The sequence below is a fragment of the Mustela lutreola genome, chromosome 7 (genome assembly GCF_030435805.1).
Source record: "Mustela lutreola isolate mMusLut2 chromosome 7, mMusLut2.pri, whole genome shotgun sequence".
Lineage (NCBI taxonomy): Eukaryota > Metazoa > Chordata > Mammalia > Carnivora > Mustelidae > Mustela > Mustela lutreola.
The window spans coordinates 60,994,607-61,008,579 of record NC_081296.1 but is presented as its reverse complement, the minus strand read 5'-3'; the positions used below and the strand labels follow the sequence as shown (position 1 = coordinate 61,008,579).

The 13,973-nt window shown below is 43.6% G+C and overlaps 1 protein-coding gene across 6 annotated transcripts in view; it reads right to left on the bottom strand.

Annotated features, from left to right (window-relative positions):
* FMN1 (formin 1) overlaps nt 1-13,973 on the bottom strand; it is a 406,869-nt gene that overhangs the window by 269,080 nt on the left and 123,816 nt on the right. For 4 of the 6 annotated variants that reach the window (XM_059181092.1, XM_059181089.1, XM_059181087.1 and 1 more), the window contains one exon: nt 2,666-2,783. The exons of 1 other annotated variant lie outside the window; for it this stretch is intronic. In XM_059181092.1, the coding sequence (XP_059037075.1) occupies nt 2,666-2,783 (118 nt within the window). Of the gene's footprint in view, nt 1-2,665; nt 2,784-4,399; nt 6,134-13,973 lie in introns of those variants that run through there. One more of the 6 variants, XM_059181091.1, reaches the window with a different exon arrangement.

Sequence of the window (13,973 nt, the reverse complement as noted above, 5' to 3'; positions counted from 1 at the left end):
CCAAGAGCTCCTATCTTGATGGTGAACACAGAGTGATCAGAATGGCACTGAAAGCTCTGGAGGGCCGAAGGATTTACCCGCTAAGGGAGGCCGTTACCATGTCAGCATCTACAGATGATGCTGATGCTTTGGAAATGGCACAGAGAGCCTCCTGAGCAGTGGGCACCAGCAGCAGTGTGCAGTTACCCTCACATGACTAAGAGTACTTTGGAAGCCTTAGTTTAAAGGGACAGGTCCTCTGAGATCAGCTTTCTTTTTATCCGTGAACAAAAAAGATGAGTTTATAGTATTGGGTGATCTTGTAAGCCCTCAGGGGGAAAAATTAAAAAAATTTAAAAAGTGCTAAATGACAAACTGTGTATAAAGGAAACTCCAAGCAGTGGCGAATCTGAAGTAGCTGAGGGCAGCACAAGGACACCAGGGGACTCCTGAAGACAAAGACAATCTCATTCCCTGCTCTGCCAAGGACTGAGCTTAAATGCCGATACAGAACTCCAACAGCACACTTGAAATAGGAACGCTAGATTCTTGTATACCCTAGGAAAAAATAAAGAGCATTGTGGATATAAAAGCCCAAGACTTCAAACACCTTGAAATATGTCTCAACTAATTTCACTGTCTCTGTGCTCTCTTCAAAGTGGCAAATTTCGTATGTCTCCCGAAAGGCAGGGAAACCAATGGAAATATCACAAAATGCTTGAAATAATAAACCAACAGTTTTCTCAAAAAAAAAGCTTAAGAAAATCACAAGGAAAGTGTTAACTTCCTCAAAATTAGCAATAAATGATAGGGCAACCCTACACTGGTATCAAGTGATGGGGTAAAAATAAGTTTACTTCAGGCACAGTGGCATCTTATTCTTATTTGATACCACCAAAAGGATAGCAGCGCCTAGCAGGCTCTCAGGAACTGAACACCAGCCTGGGAGTGTAGTAAGGAAGCATTGCCACTGTGGGAACTGAGTGGGGACTTGGAGATCTTCCTCAGACCACAGTCAGCCCTCTCCGTCACTGTGCTAGCACAGCTCACGCAGCAGCCCTATCATTATCTGTCCTGCCTTCCCCCCATCTCATCTAAGACCTTAGAAAGCTCTGAGAATACAGATCATGACAAGCAAAGACTGGGAAAGCCACAGATGAGGTCAACCACAGTGTTCTTCTGAGCTTCTGGAAATGGACTAAGGAAACTGCAGAGATATAAACACCCCCCAAATACTACTTGAAGTGGATTGAAAAACCATTTACGGTATTGAGTTAACTTCTCTGCTCAGCAAATGCTCATCATGACAAGGAAGACTGCTACGATCTACCGACAGGAACAGGACTTGGAGCACCATTAATAACTAGGAATAAGAAACACGCAAGGATTGTGGTTTTTCATTAAAGCAAACTTCAGTACTTTTAAGTGTGTAAACTGCGAGATCATGAGAAAGAATTTGGTGGCTGGTTCATTGACTGTAACCACAAGCACTACAATTTAGGAAGAATCAACTGTAGGTAAGAAGACTGGAACAGATATATATATATATCTGTTCCAGATATATATATATATATGTACATATGTATATATATATATAGTTTTTTTCACTAAAGCCAAGATACTTTTCATTCTAGAAGTCAAACACTGCAGAAAAAAAAAAAATGCTATGGAGTAGCTGATATCTGGGGATAGTCAGAAATCTGCAGTTGGGTAAATGGAAGCTAAAAGCCATCGGGCTGTAAACTGAGGATTCATTTGCCAACCCAAAATGCTTCTGTGTTCTCAGTCACTGAAGTAACTTACGATACTGCAGAAAAACCACGAATTACTAACCCACCCCAAATTTGATCCATTTACATCTATCAGTGAATAGGAACGGAAAGCGTTTTTCTCTCTGATGGAAAGACTGATCCTCATATACACACAAACCCTAAGACAACCAGAAAAAATAGAAGCCTGCATAGGTAATCTTCCAATCTCAGGAAGAAGACAAAGACCTTCACCAGAGATGCACAAACACATCTATTCATTTAAGATATACCATCCTCTAATTCCTGTTTTTTTGTTTTTTTTTTTTTTTTTTTAATTTGTGAACTTTTCAGTTAGAGTAAAAATATCTAAATGGCCCATTCCATTTTAATATATTCAAGCAAAGTTCCCGGGAAGGTTTCCAGAAAGTTGGGTTGCTTTAAAATTGGCCATGCATTAAGTAAAGCTTTGTTTCACCAAAGGGAAAAAGTAACTGATACAGTCTCTTTACATTCACTCCACACAAGGTTCCTGGAGTTCGAAGGCATTTTCAAAGGGAGAAAAATCGAACTGCAGCTCTGGAGGTGCATACGAGGCCTCTTTGAGCAACTCTGCCAGCTCCCAACAATATGAGGGCCCACCACCTGCTTCCTGAGGAATGTGAAATCTACCTGCTCTGCTGGCTCCCCAAAGGTTCTCCTGCTTTCCACACCGGCTGCCCTTCATTCATTCCATGGCCTTCCCCTTTCATCTCGAAGAGATGCAGTCATGATAACTGTGCAAATGTTCCCTTGAACAGCGCAACCAAAAAGAAAAGCCTTCAGCCTTACATTTTGCAGGGAAACAAAAACTCAAATTCTGGGAGGACCGAACTAGCACTAAAAGCCACGGCGGTGAAGGATTCATTCCACGGGTACCCGGCTTCTTTTCACATTACCTGCTTCGGTGTACTTCAATCCCACTTTTTCTTCTGTGTCTTTTGTCTTTGGGGGTGGCCAGACAGCTTGGAGTCTGCCCGGAGTCCTATCGTCCTGCTCGGTAGGGCTGTGGTCAGGCTGTTGAAAAAGCAGGTAAAGAAAAGGACACGTTATATGAAATGTGGCCACAGCGAATTAACCCCTGAAGACATGCTGCCTCTAACTCCAAAATTAATTTAAATGGCCAGTTGCATGTTGTGCTCAGTCACTATAATTGAAACATCTCCCTACAGAGTGACCCTTTTCCAGAAAGGTAAAGTGATCAGTGAGGGTGGAAAAAACAACAACAAAAACAAAACAAAACCAACCAAACAAAACCCTCAAGGCCAAGTATGAAACAAACATTAATAGATGATATTTATCATATAACTTTTTTTAAATCACCAACATCAAACTGAAGGTACAGTTATATATGCATTGTACCTAGGTACATTTATAGGGATGATTATACATGTATCCCAAACTACTCCAGGGTATTTTATAATACAAAGATTAGCTCTGTGTTTTCCATAAACACCAGCTGTATGTGGGTCAGGAAATATTTCTCTAAACCCTCAACATTGCTGATCTCAATTCCTTTTTTCTCTTCTTTAAATAAATGACATGGCCTTCATATTGAAGCCATTTTTTATAGGGGCTGATTTTTACTACTTGAAGAATGCCATATTGTGTTCAATTTTCAACTACATCCTAAGAATGTTTCCAAAAGGTTTTTAAATTTTTATCGCTTCAACTGATCAACTATAAAAGGGGATGATAATTCAAGACTGAGGAAATACTAAAATTCTATTGTTCTTATGAACATTTAAGATCTACTGGACAGGGGTTTGCTAGTCTTTATAGATTACCCGAATTAATCTCCTTAATAGTAACACTAGCTCACTAATGAGATGGTTACCACGGGCTAACTTCACTCACTCTTCACGACTACTGCGTAAGGTAAGGGTTATTTTCTTCATCTTGCCGGATGAGGGGATGGAGGCTCTGGGTGATTGAGGTCACCCAACCAATCAATGGTGAGTTAGAATTAAATGATTAAACCCAGTGATCAGGATGCCTTGTAACAAACATGGAACATTTTAATCATATCACAAACACATATTTCGCCAAATGGCAGACTTCAAAGTTAAAACAGAGTTGTTGCAGAGGTCTAACTAAGAGGTGAGGAAATGCGGGCTCTCGCTACAGCATCACTTCCTTGTGCTGCTTTATTTTTTTATAAGAACATCTACTATTGGGGCGCCTGGGTGGCTCAGTCAGTAAAGCATCTGCCTTCAGCTCGGGTCATGATTCCAGGGTCCTGGGATGGAGCCCCGGTTTGGGCTCCCTGCTCAGCGGGCAGCTTGCTTCTCCCTCTCCACTGCTTATGTTCTCTCTCTCAAATAAATAAATAAAATCTTAAAAAAGAAAGGAACATCTACTATTAATGTGTAAACTCAGAGTGACACTTTCCCCTTTCTGCCCACACATCGTTATGTATATCCCTCTTAGGACCCTCCAGAAAAATAAAAGAAAAACAGAATTCCCTAGTTTAACTCTATACTCCTTGCAAGGGTGATTTGATCGTAATCCCCTTTTACCTAGAAAAGATTCACTAATAACAAGTAACTGGGACTCACTTTGACAGGAAAGATGAAAAAGAAATACAGCAGCATTGCATCTTACAACAAAACCCCAAACCCAATTCTACATACGCTTTTGGACTCAGAGGGACCATCGACCGGCCTTGACCTTGATCTTTCAAACACAGCTCTTAGGGACTCTTTCTCATGCTTCATCTTGCGCTTGAGGGCTTCCAGCTCAGACGCATCAGCTGTGGTCCCCCTTTTGGGGGGACGGACAAATATGGCTTTAAAGGCCTCAAGGGCTGTCTCTGGGGGCTTTGGCTTGACCTCTCCACCCTGGGTCTGGGCTCCGCTGGGGCCGCCCTGGCTCTCCTGGGCAGCACTGCAGCCCATCTCCTCCTTCCTGGGCTGCTCAGGATCTTCTGCCTTCACTTCTGCTTTGGGCATGTCAAGGACGAACAGCTGAGAGAGCTGCTCCAGGAGAGTGGGAGTGGCCTTCGGATCCGTTGTCTTCTCCCCAGCCTTCATGGTCTGAGGCCCTGCCTGCGCTAAGGACTTCTGAACAGGCTGTGTCAATTTGAGCAAAGCCAGGTCGCCATCCTTTGGTTTAATTTCAGTGATGGTCTTCCCTCCCTCACCTGTGGCCCCCTTCTTCAGCACACGAAGCCCGCTGAAAAAGGCCGGAAGCTGGAACGACTTCTCTCCGGCAACTTCTTTTTTAGACGAGGCATCCTCGGTGACACCGACACTCACGTTCTGGTCTGTCACCGTGGGGAGGACTGGGGGACTTTCTTCGGCAGGTTGTCCTTGCGTGGGGCCGCGTTCTGTCTGGAGGCCACCACTGTCAGGTTGCGGTTTGCTACTTATCTCAGGTGGAGTCCTTTGAGGCCCTTCTGCACAGAGCTCTGCATCATCCCTTTCCCCAGTGGTGCTATTTTCCCTACAATCACGTGGCTTTTCTTTAGGATCCTGAGATGGCTCAGATAAAACACTGGGGGACTGTGGGCAGCTGGCATGGCTCCCCTCTTCTGGCTGCTGGCCACCATCATCAGAGTCCGAATCGCTGGTAGTGTTCACAAGAGTCCCACGAACCAAAATGACATCGTCTCTGTTCACACTCTGAGCACTGAGGGGAAGTGGCTCTTGACCAGGAAGAGAAATCCCTGCCTCTTCTACTCCCTGACTTCCCTCTGACTCCGTTTCCACCCCTGCAGTCTTGCTATCATTTCCAAGGTCAGATGGAACCTGAGCCTCTGCCTCCGGCTGCTGCTCCGAGACCTTGCTGGGGTCACCCAGCTGAGGTAAACTGTGGAATGCCTTCAGCACTGCGCCTTCCTCGTCGGGCTTCACAGAGTCCAACTTACTTGTAAACCCAAACAAAGTTTTCATAGAGAATTTGCTCAGGATCGACTGAGCCACTTCAAGTCTGGCTTCAGGTTTTTCTGGTTCCGAGACATCATCACTGCCATTCAGAGTGTCTCCAGCGTCCTCCATGTCTAGGCAATGCCCTCTGTGCAGGTTCTGACTTTTGTCACCTTTCCCTGCTCCCTCAGTTTATCCACACCATCGGCTCTGAACTTACAGGACAGGGAGCAACAGGACCCGGCAGCCTCTCCGCCACGGAGCAAGCACGCTTGGGCTCTTTCAGGTCACTTGCTGGGCCCTCCTTCCGGGGTGTGTGCGAGGATGGAACGCTCAGGGCCAGCTGTGAGAAGCCCGTGAAGCTTTCTGCCCAGACGCAGCAGAGGCTGCACACCTTACTACACACGACCTGGGGAGGCTGCTCCTCTGGGACTTCCGTATTTATTTCCGCGGACAAAAGGGTTTTTGTCGTAGGGAAACTCAGCCTGCCCCCAGTCATCCCAGCCCAGGACTTCACTGTGAGCTCCGCCCCAGAGCCTCCCTGTAGCTTTCAACTTCCTCATTGGTGAGCAAGGGAGGCTCCAGAACGTGCTGAGCCGGCAAGCAGATCCTGACAGCCCTTGACCCCCCCACCCCCCACCCCCCCTCGCCCAGCAGCCCAAGAAATTCAAAAGTGAATCAGCAGAAATTGACAGAAACGCTTTTGAGAAGCTCCCTCTTGCCATCTAAATTTTGGTCGGAAGCCTGTGCTTCATCCAGGCCAAAAAACCTAGCAGCACACAAGGATCAACAGTCACTTACAAAACCCAAAGCAAAGAAATGCAAGTAAAGGAATAGATGATCTCAAAATGCCCAGAACTCCCAAAAGCAGTAAATTACTGCTCTTGAAGGTTTTGTTTTTGTTTTATTGCTTTCTTCCGTTTCCCTGCAGGTTTCATCTGGAATGCAGATTTCAGTTGCTAGGGCTGGGGGTGGGGAGTGGGTGACCAACAGGACTGGTTTCAGATTACTGCTGTTTTAGCTCAGCCCATCCGTCTCACTGTTCTACAAACAGGTACTTAGGCAAGCACGCCCACCACGCCCAGTGTCCACCCGCCTTAGGCGGGCAGAGTAAACAGCCCCAGCCCGCCCGAATGATTACCCTCCACACACTCTGTGCCAACCTCAGGCTTCTGCTTAGCAGCTCCAACTTCCTGGTTTCCTTAGGAATCCTGGTGTCCGAAGGGCACCCCTCTCTGCTTCAACGATCCAACCAAGCGAAACCTGGCATACTACAAGGTAACAACACACAACCTGCCTAGTTAGGCAAAGCGATTCAACCAAGATCCCCAAGGAGCCACATTCCCCTAAAGGGCAAAACATCTGAAACGTCTCGGTCAGTCAAGTTTCTATCACAGTCCCAATTTGCCTAAAACAAGACCAGGACGGACGAAATCACCACCAAACATCAGCTCAAGGTAGTTTCCAACACTCTGTATGCTGAGAACACAGCAACCAAGGACGTGGAAAAATTGTGGCTGTTTCCTAGCAGCATAGCTAGCTGCCTCTTGGGACAGCTTCCTGTCGTACCTTAAGGTCTCAGTGTTTTTCAAATCTGGTCCAGCCAGCAGGCATTTAGCAAGCACCTGCGATGGCCAAGTTCCTGCGCTGGATCAGGACAGTCAAACTGGCTGAAAACTAATCATCGGGTCTCTGACCAAAGTTGCAAGAAAACTGAGCCCAGGTGTTAAACACAAACAGCAATTTATTCTGCAAAATAAAAGCTGTAGCCATAAGCAAAACAACACTGTTAGCAAAAGCACACTGAAGACCTGAATCATGTTACCCCGAAAGCATTAAGACTGGGAAATTCTGATTGCAACACATTTCTAGCAATGCCTTCAAAAGGAAGCCTCACACACAGAAGAGTACGTATTAGAATATCCCACCAACCCCTCTGGGAAAGTTAAGATGTAACTTCTGGGTCCCTGATTTGGCCTTGAGTCCAAATGGAGACTTTCCCACTTGTTCCTGATGCTAGTAGGTTTGGGATGACTCATGCCAGCACACTTAATCAAAAGGCCACCATGACACACAGAAAATTTATCAGTACCATTTACGTCTTAGAACAGCTTCCTGCCCAGAGGAAATGCCCATCGATAAAAATCAGACTTCTGCTTCTTCAAGACAGAGGAGAAAAGGAATCCCCACACCACATCATAAGATCTGTCTTCTTAAGAACTACACAGACCATCTAACACAGGAGTGCGGGGAGAGACATGACACCTCTTTTGTGTTGTCCTTTTTAACTGAAAGGCTCCATTTTCTCGGACCTCACTAATTACTGATTTCCAGAATAAGTTTCTGAGATGCCTTGTGTACTAGTCCCAGAAAAGACACAGGAGTCTGTGCAAGGATTCTGTGACACAGTAAGAGGCTCTCCCCATACAATTCTCCTCCATTTATGAAGCATAATTCTATGACAAAGATGTATTCATCCAACCACTGCTTTTAAGCACCAACTGTGCACGAGGCTCTGGGGATATACAGACGAAGGAAACTACAGCTCTCTACGTTCGTGAAACATGAAGTTTAATAGGGGAAATCCGCCAAGAAAAAGGTGACACTTTGTTCTTACACTGTAAGTCCTTCACACTCTCAACTCAGTCTGACTCACAAGAGGTGGACCTAAAACAACTCGGAATGAAAGCAAGCAGTGACCTCTAAATAGGATAAGAAAGAAAGAGCAGCATGGTCATTCAAACACGTCTTCGACGACAGCCTCTCTCGCGCTATGAGAAACGCTACTATTGCTGGTCATTGAAGGAACTGAAAAACGTTGGCCTATAATGTTCAAATAAGAAGACTGCGATTTTTTTTAAACCATTTTACTTTATTTTGCATCATGAGAAGTGTACTCTTTAATCCCCATCCACTGTATCCCCCCATCCTCTTACCCACCTCCCCAGTAGTTCATTCTCTATAGTTAAGAGGCTGTTATTTGGTTTATTTTGTCTGTCTGTGTCTCTCTTTCCTTTGTTGAATCGTTTTGTTTCTTAAATTCCATATGAGTGAAATCATACGGTATTTGTCTTATTTTGTTTAGCATTATACTCTCTAGCTCTATCCGTGTTGTTGCAAATGGCAGGATTTCATGCTTTTCTACGGCTGAGAAATACTGTTATATATAACAGAATATTTATGTTTATATGTTAGACCACATATATGTGGTATATATATCACAAATATATATTTTATAAATATCTTTACCACATATATATGGTTTAATTATATATATAATTACATATAGTATAGATATGTATCTATATATAGGTATATTATTATACATAGTAATTATATATATGATTAATGGATAAAGTATATATATTTATAAGTGAATATAAATATACATACACACCACTTCTTTATCCATTAACCTATCAGTGGACACTAGGGCTGCTTTCATATTTTGGCTACTGTAAATAATGCTGTGATAAACAAAGGAGTGCCTGTATCCCTTTGAGTTAGTGTTTTTGTATTTGGGAAGGAATACCCTGTAGTGCAATTCTTAGATTATAAGGCAGTTCTATTTTTTACTTTTGGGGGAACCTCCATACTGTTTTCTACAATGGTTACACCAATTTGCATTCCCACCAACAGTGCATGAGGACTTCTTTTCTCCACATCCTCACCAACACTTCTTGTTTCTTGTGTTGTTGATGTTAGCCATTCTGATGAATGTGTGAGGTGATATCTCATTGTACTTTTGATTTGCATTTCCTGGCTGATGAATGATGTTGAGCTTCTTTTTGTGTGTCCATTGGCCATCTGTATGTTTCCTTTGGAGAAATGCCTGTTCATGTGTTCTGCCCATTTTTAATCAGATTATTTGGTTTTCTTGGGTGTTGAGTTGTAGCCACGCTTTATATGCTTTGGATATCAACCCTTTATTGGATATGTAATTTGCAAGTATCTCCTCCCATTCAGTAGGTTGTCTCTTAGTTCTGTTGTTTCTTTCACTGTGCAGATGCATTTTATTTTGACATAGTCCCAATAGTTTATTTTTGCTTTTATTTCCCTTGCCTCAGGAGACATATCTAGAAATATACTGTTACAGCCAACATCAGAGACATTATTGCCTGTGCTCTCTTCTAGAATTTTTAAGAAGCCTACAAATGTGATCTTAGTTGATTGGTTCTGAAAAATGAATCCATTTAATGCTTTAACATTTTTCAGGGGGAAAAATAATCACCTCTTCTGGACATCATTTATCTCAGTGTCTTATTCTGCGATGCATACTTTTTAAATGCCTACTACACAAAACCAATACCAGCCAAGACTTTTTCCTTTACAACCTCCCCTGAATCTCCTTTGTTTTGTACTGGTCAGTGGCAGGTCACCCCAAGATAGGCCGCTGTGGCATGAAGGTTATTTTGTGTTGAAGGCAATTGAGACCTTGCAGGCTCAAGAGAAACTTTTGCTCCTCTCTTAACTACACACAGAAGAATCTAAATTGGAGGTCTTCCTCAGAATAATGGTTATTCCCAGAGATAAATTTTATCTGAGTGACCATCTGTATGGCAGGACAAACATCTAGTTACCAAACATCTGCTCTTGTTGCCCTGTGAATTGCCTTCCTTCCCTTCGGAGTCCCAGACCCCATCCTCCTTCTCCTTAGTTTAGGGCAACATATATACCTCATTTTGCCTATCTTTGGAATTATATCTTTCTGGCTTCCCTGTATGTACAAAATTCAATTTGATTTTCTCCTAATCTGTCTCCTGTCCATCTGATTCTTAGTCTAGCTAGTAGGGACAGGAAACTCATGCTCCTTGACAGTTTTAACCTCAAGAGCCTTAAGCCCTATAGTAGCTATACATGTGCAAGAGGCCAGATAAAGTGGCCCAACTTAGCTAAGTTAAAATAGGTAGCATTTGACCCTTGTGATGTTCTTTGTAACTATTTGTTAAAAACAATAGGTACCGATTGTTAAAGCTCAGGATATCGGATATTGATTATAAATATATACACTTTATTCATTAACCAATTTGTTATAAACAATCAGGGGCACCAGGGCAGCTCAGTCAGTTAAGCATCTGCCTTTGGCTCTGGTCATGATCTCAGGGTCCTGGGATCAAGTCCCACATTGGGTTCCCTGGTTAGCAGGGAGTGTGCTTCTCCCTCTGTCTGCTGTTCCCCCTTGCTCATGCTCACTCTCGCTGAAATAAACAAATAAAACCTTAAAAAAAAAAAAAGAAGAAGAAGAAAAAAGAAAACCATTGGTACCCAGCTACTTGAAAACTGGACACATATTTGTGTGGAGAATTTACTAGCACTGAGTTCTCCATGTTTCTCCCATCTCACCATCCTCTCAGACTGAGGCAAAAGGCAACTGTTCTTCATGATAATAAGAACATCAGTCCAACAAACTGACACCTGGTGAAATAAGCCTGCAAGAGTGATTGCAACAAAAAAGCCCTGTTGCCCGAGAACCATCAGTAAAACCCAGCTTCTTGACTCTCATAAGATTAGAGGAATCACCATTAACAAGTCTTGTTTAAGTCAATTTGCAGAAATTGGACATGGCCTAAAAGAAAAACCTCCTAAACTCCTCCCAACTTCTACTCTTTGCAGCCCTCCCCCATATCATTCTGTTTAGATAATTCCTCCCCCAAGTCTCATAAAACCCCAAAAAGGCCAGGGAAAAGTAAAGCAAGTGAGGTTAATTTCAGTGTCAGACAACCCAATATTAGTAATCAACTACTTCAACATTCTTGTTTTAAAAATAAAGCCGTTTGGGGGCACCTGGGTGGCTCAGTTGGTTAAGTGACTGCCTTTGGCTCAGGTCATGATCCTGGAATCTCAAGATCGAGTCCCTCATCGGGCTCCCTGCTTGACAGGGAGTCTGCTTCTCCCTCTGACCTTCCCCCTTCTCATGCTCTCTCTCTCTCTCATTCTCTCTCTGTCTCATTCTCTCACTCTCTCTCAAATAAATAAATAAAATATTAAAAAAAAAAAATGAAGCCATTTGAAGTCAAGTAAAGCCAAAGAACTGGTATGAGTTCACACTACTTAAGTGCAGCAGCAGGATAGGAAACAAGGTACCCTAACCCCTATTCCCCTCCCCCCTCCCTACTGCCCCTGGCCTGTGAGCTTACCTTCTTCCCCAACAGCACCCTCCTTATGTTTGTTCTCCACATCTCCGAAATGGAGTCATGAGACCAAATAAAAGACAAATCCAGAGACCTCCTGAAGCTCCCCTTTCTGTTTTGGGTTTGTAACATCTTCCCTCCCTTCATGGTGGAGCTCCTCCCTGCGCACTAACACACCACTTGCAACAGCCCCTCTAAGTCAGCCTAGGAGAAGCTGGCAACTGCTCTTACTAACTGCTCTTAAAAAACGACAGCCACAGGCTGCACCTGCCCCGCATTGACAGGCTGCAAGGGCAGGTGTCAGTGATTAAGGCTTTTTTTCCACCGAGCAGTCCTAGTGTAAAATGTTTCTAAGACTGGTTCCATGGAGCAGCATCAAATCTTCACGGGAAATGGGCTGAATGTTGGTAACAAACTAAAAGACTGTGAAAGTTAAAAAGGAGAGACCGGTGAGGATGTGTGGATGTGAGGATGGAAGCAAGTAAGACAGCAGTGTGTCTGTGGTCTTTCAGTAATCAGGAATGCTTGGGCAGTGCGCACTGTTAAGATCCTGGCTGTGGGTCTTGGGCTCACATCCTACTCTGCTTCTTCAAGAAGCTTGACTTTGGGCAAGCAGTCTCTGCTTCGCCTTCCTCACCAGAATCCTGGGAATAAGAAGAGTACCTACTTCCTGGATTGTTAAGAGCATTAAGTGAGCTAATATATTTGGCGCTCTCATCAATGCCTACACATAGTAGGCACTATATGGGTATGATACACTTTCTTAGCAAAGAACAACCTTCTTAGAACCATCAACTAGCATCTAAATTTTTTTTTTTTAATGTTACCAGTATGAAAAAAGTATTTACTGATGATATGATGGGCCAAGCAGGAAACCACCCCTCTCAATTCCTTCCATATACGCACTTGGGCAGACGAGCCCTTTGGTTTGAATGGGATTATTTGTTATAGAGAGGCCTACTGAATATAAGACCTAACCATGCTGCAGCTGTGCCAAGAATGAACACAGCATTGAAGGAAATTCTTTAAAGGGATCCCTTTGCAGATGCCTGGGTGGCTCAGTTATTAAGCTTCTGCCTTCAGCTCAGGTCAGGATCCCAGGGTCCTGGGATTGAGCCGCGCATTGGGTTCCCTGCTTGGTGAGAAGCCTGCTTCTCCCTCTCTCTTTCTCCCTGCTGTGTTCCCTCTTTCCCTGTCTCTGTCAAATAAATGAATAATCTTAAAAAAAAAAAAAAAAAAAAAGAATCCCTTTGGATGTCTTTGGGCCAAGACTCTTTGGATTGTTTTGTCCATCTGCATCACCTAAAGGGAGTAATTACTCTAAAATTCTCTCAGATGGCCACTGTAGGAGACAAAGTTCATCGTGTTATTTATAACTTTTCCTGTACTCCAAGATGATCTTTTTTTAGATTTTCTTTCTTTCTTTCTTTCTTTATTTGTGAGAGACCATGAGAACACCAATATGCACATTCAGTTTGTGGGAGGGGCAGAGGGAGAGAATCCCAAGCAGACTCCCCACTGGGCATGGAGCCCAACCTGGGACCCAATATCTCACAATCCTAAGGTCATGACCTAAGCTGAAACCAAGTCTGACGCTTAATGGAGTGAGCCACTCAGGTGCCCCTCCAAGATGATTTTTTTAAATAAAGTTTTTATTTGTTTATGTGACAGAGAGTGAGACAGCAAGAGAGGAAATATAAGCAGAGGGACAGGGAGAAGCAGGCTTCCTGCCAATCAGAGAGCCCGATGTGGGCCTCCATTCTATGACCCTGGGATCATGACCTGAGCCGAAGGCAGACGCTCAGTGACTGAGCCCCTGAAGCACCCCTCCAAGATGAGTTTTAAACCAACTCAATCATTTCAGGAAAAAAAAAAAAATCCATGAACACTTGGATTTTCTCAATAAAATCCTTTTCTTAGGGCAGCTTGGGTGGCGCAGTCAGTTAAGTGTCTCTCTGCCTTCGGCTCAGGTCATGATCCCAGGATCCCAGATTGAGTCCCACATCAGGCTCCTTGCTCATTGGGGAGCCTGCTTCTCTCTCTCCCTCTCCCAGCTTGGGCTCTGTCTCTCTCTCTCTGACACATAACTAACTAAATAACCAAATAAATTAATAAATAAACACATAAATAAATAAGTAAATAAATAAGAAAATCCTTTTCTCAAGAGTCTACTGACACATGGGGCTGCTGAAACTCAGGGTGTGTATCCT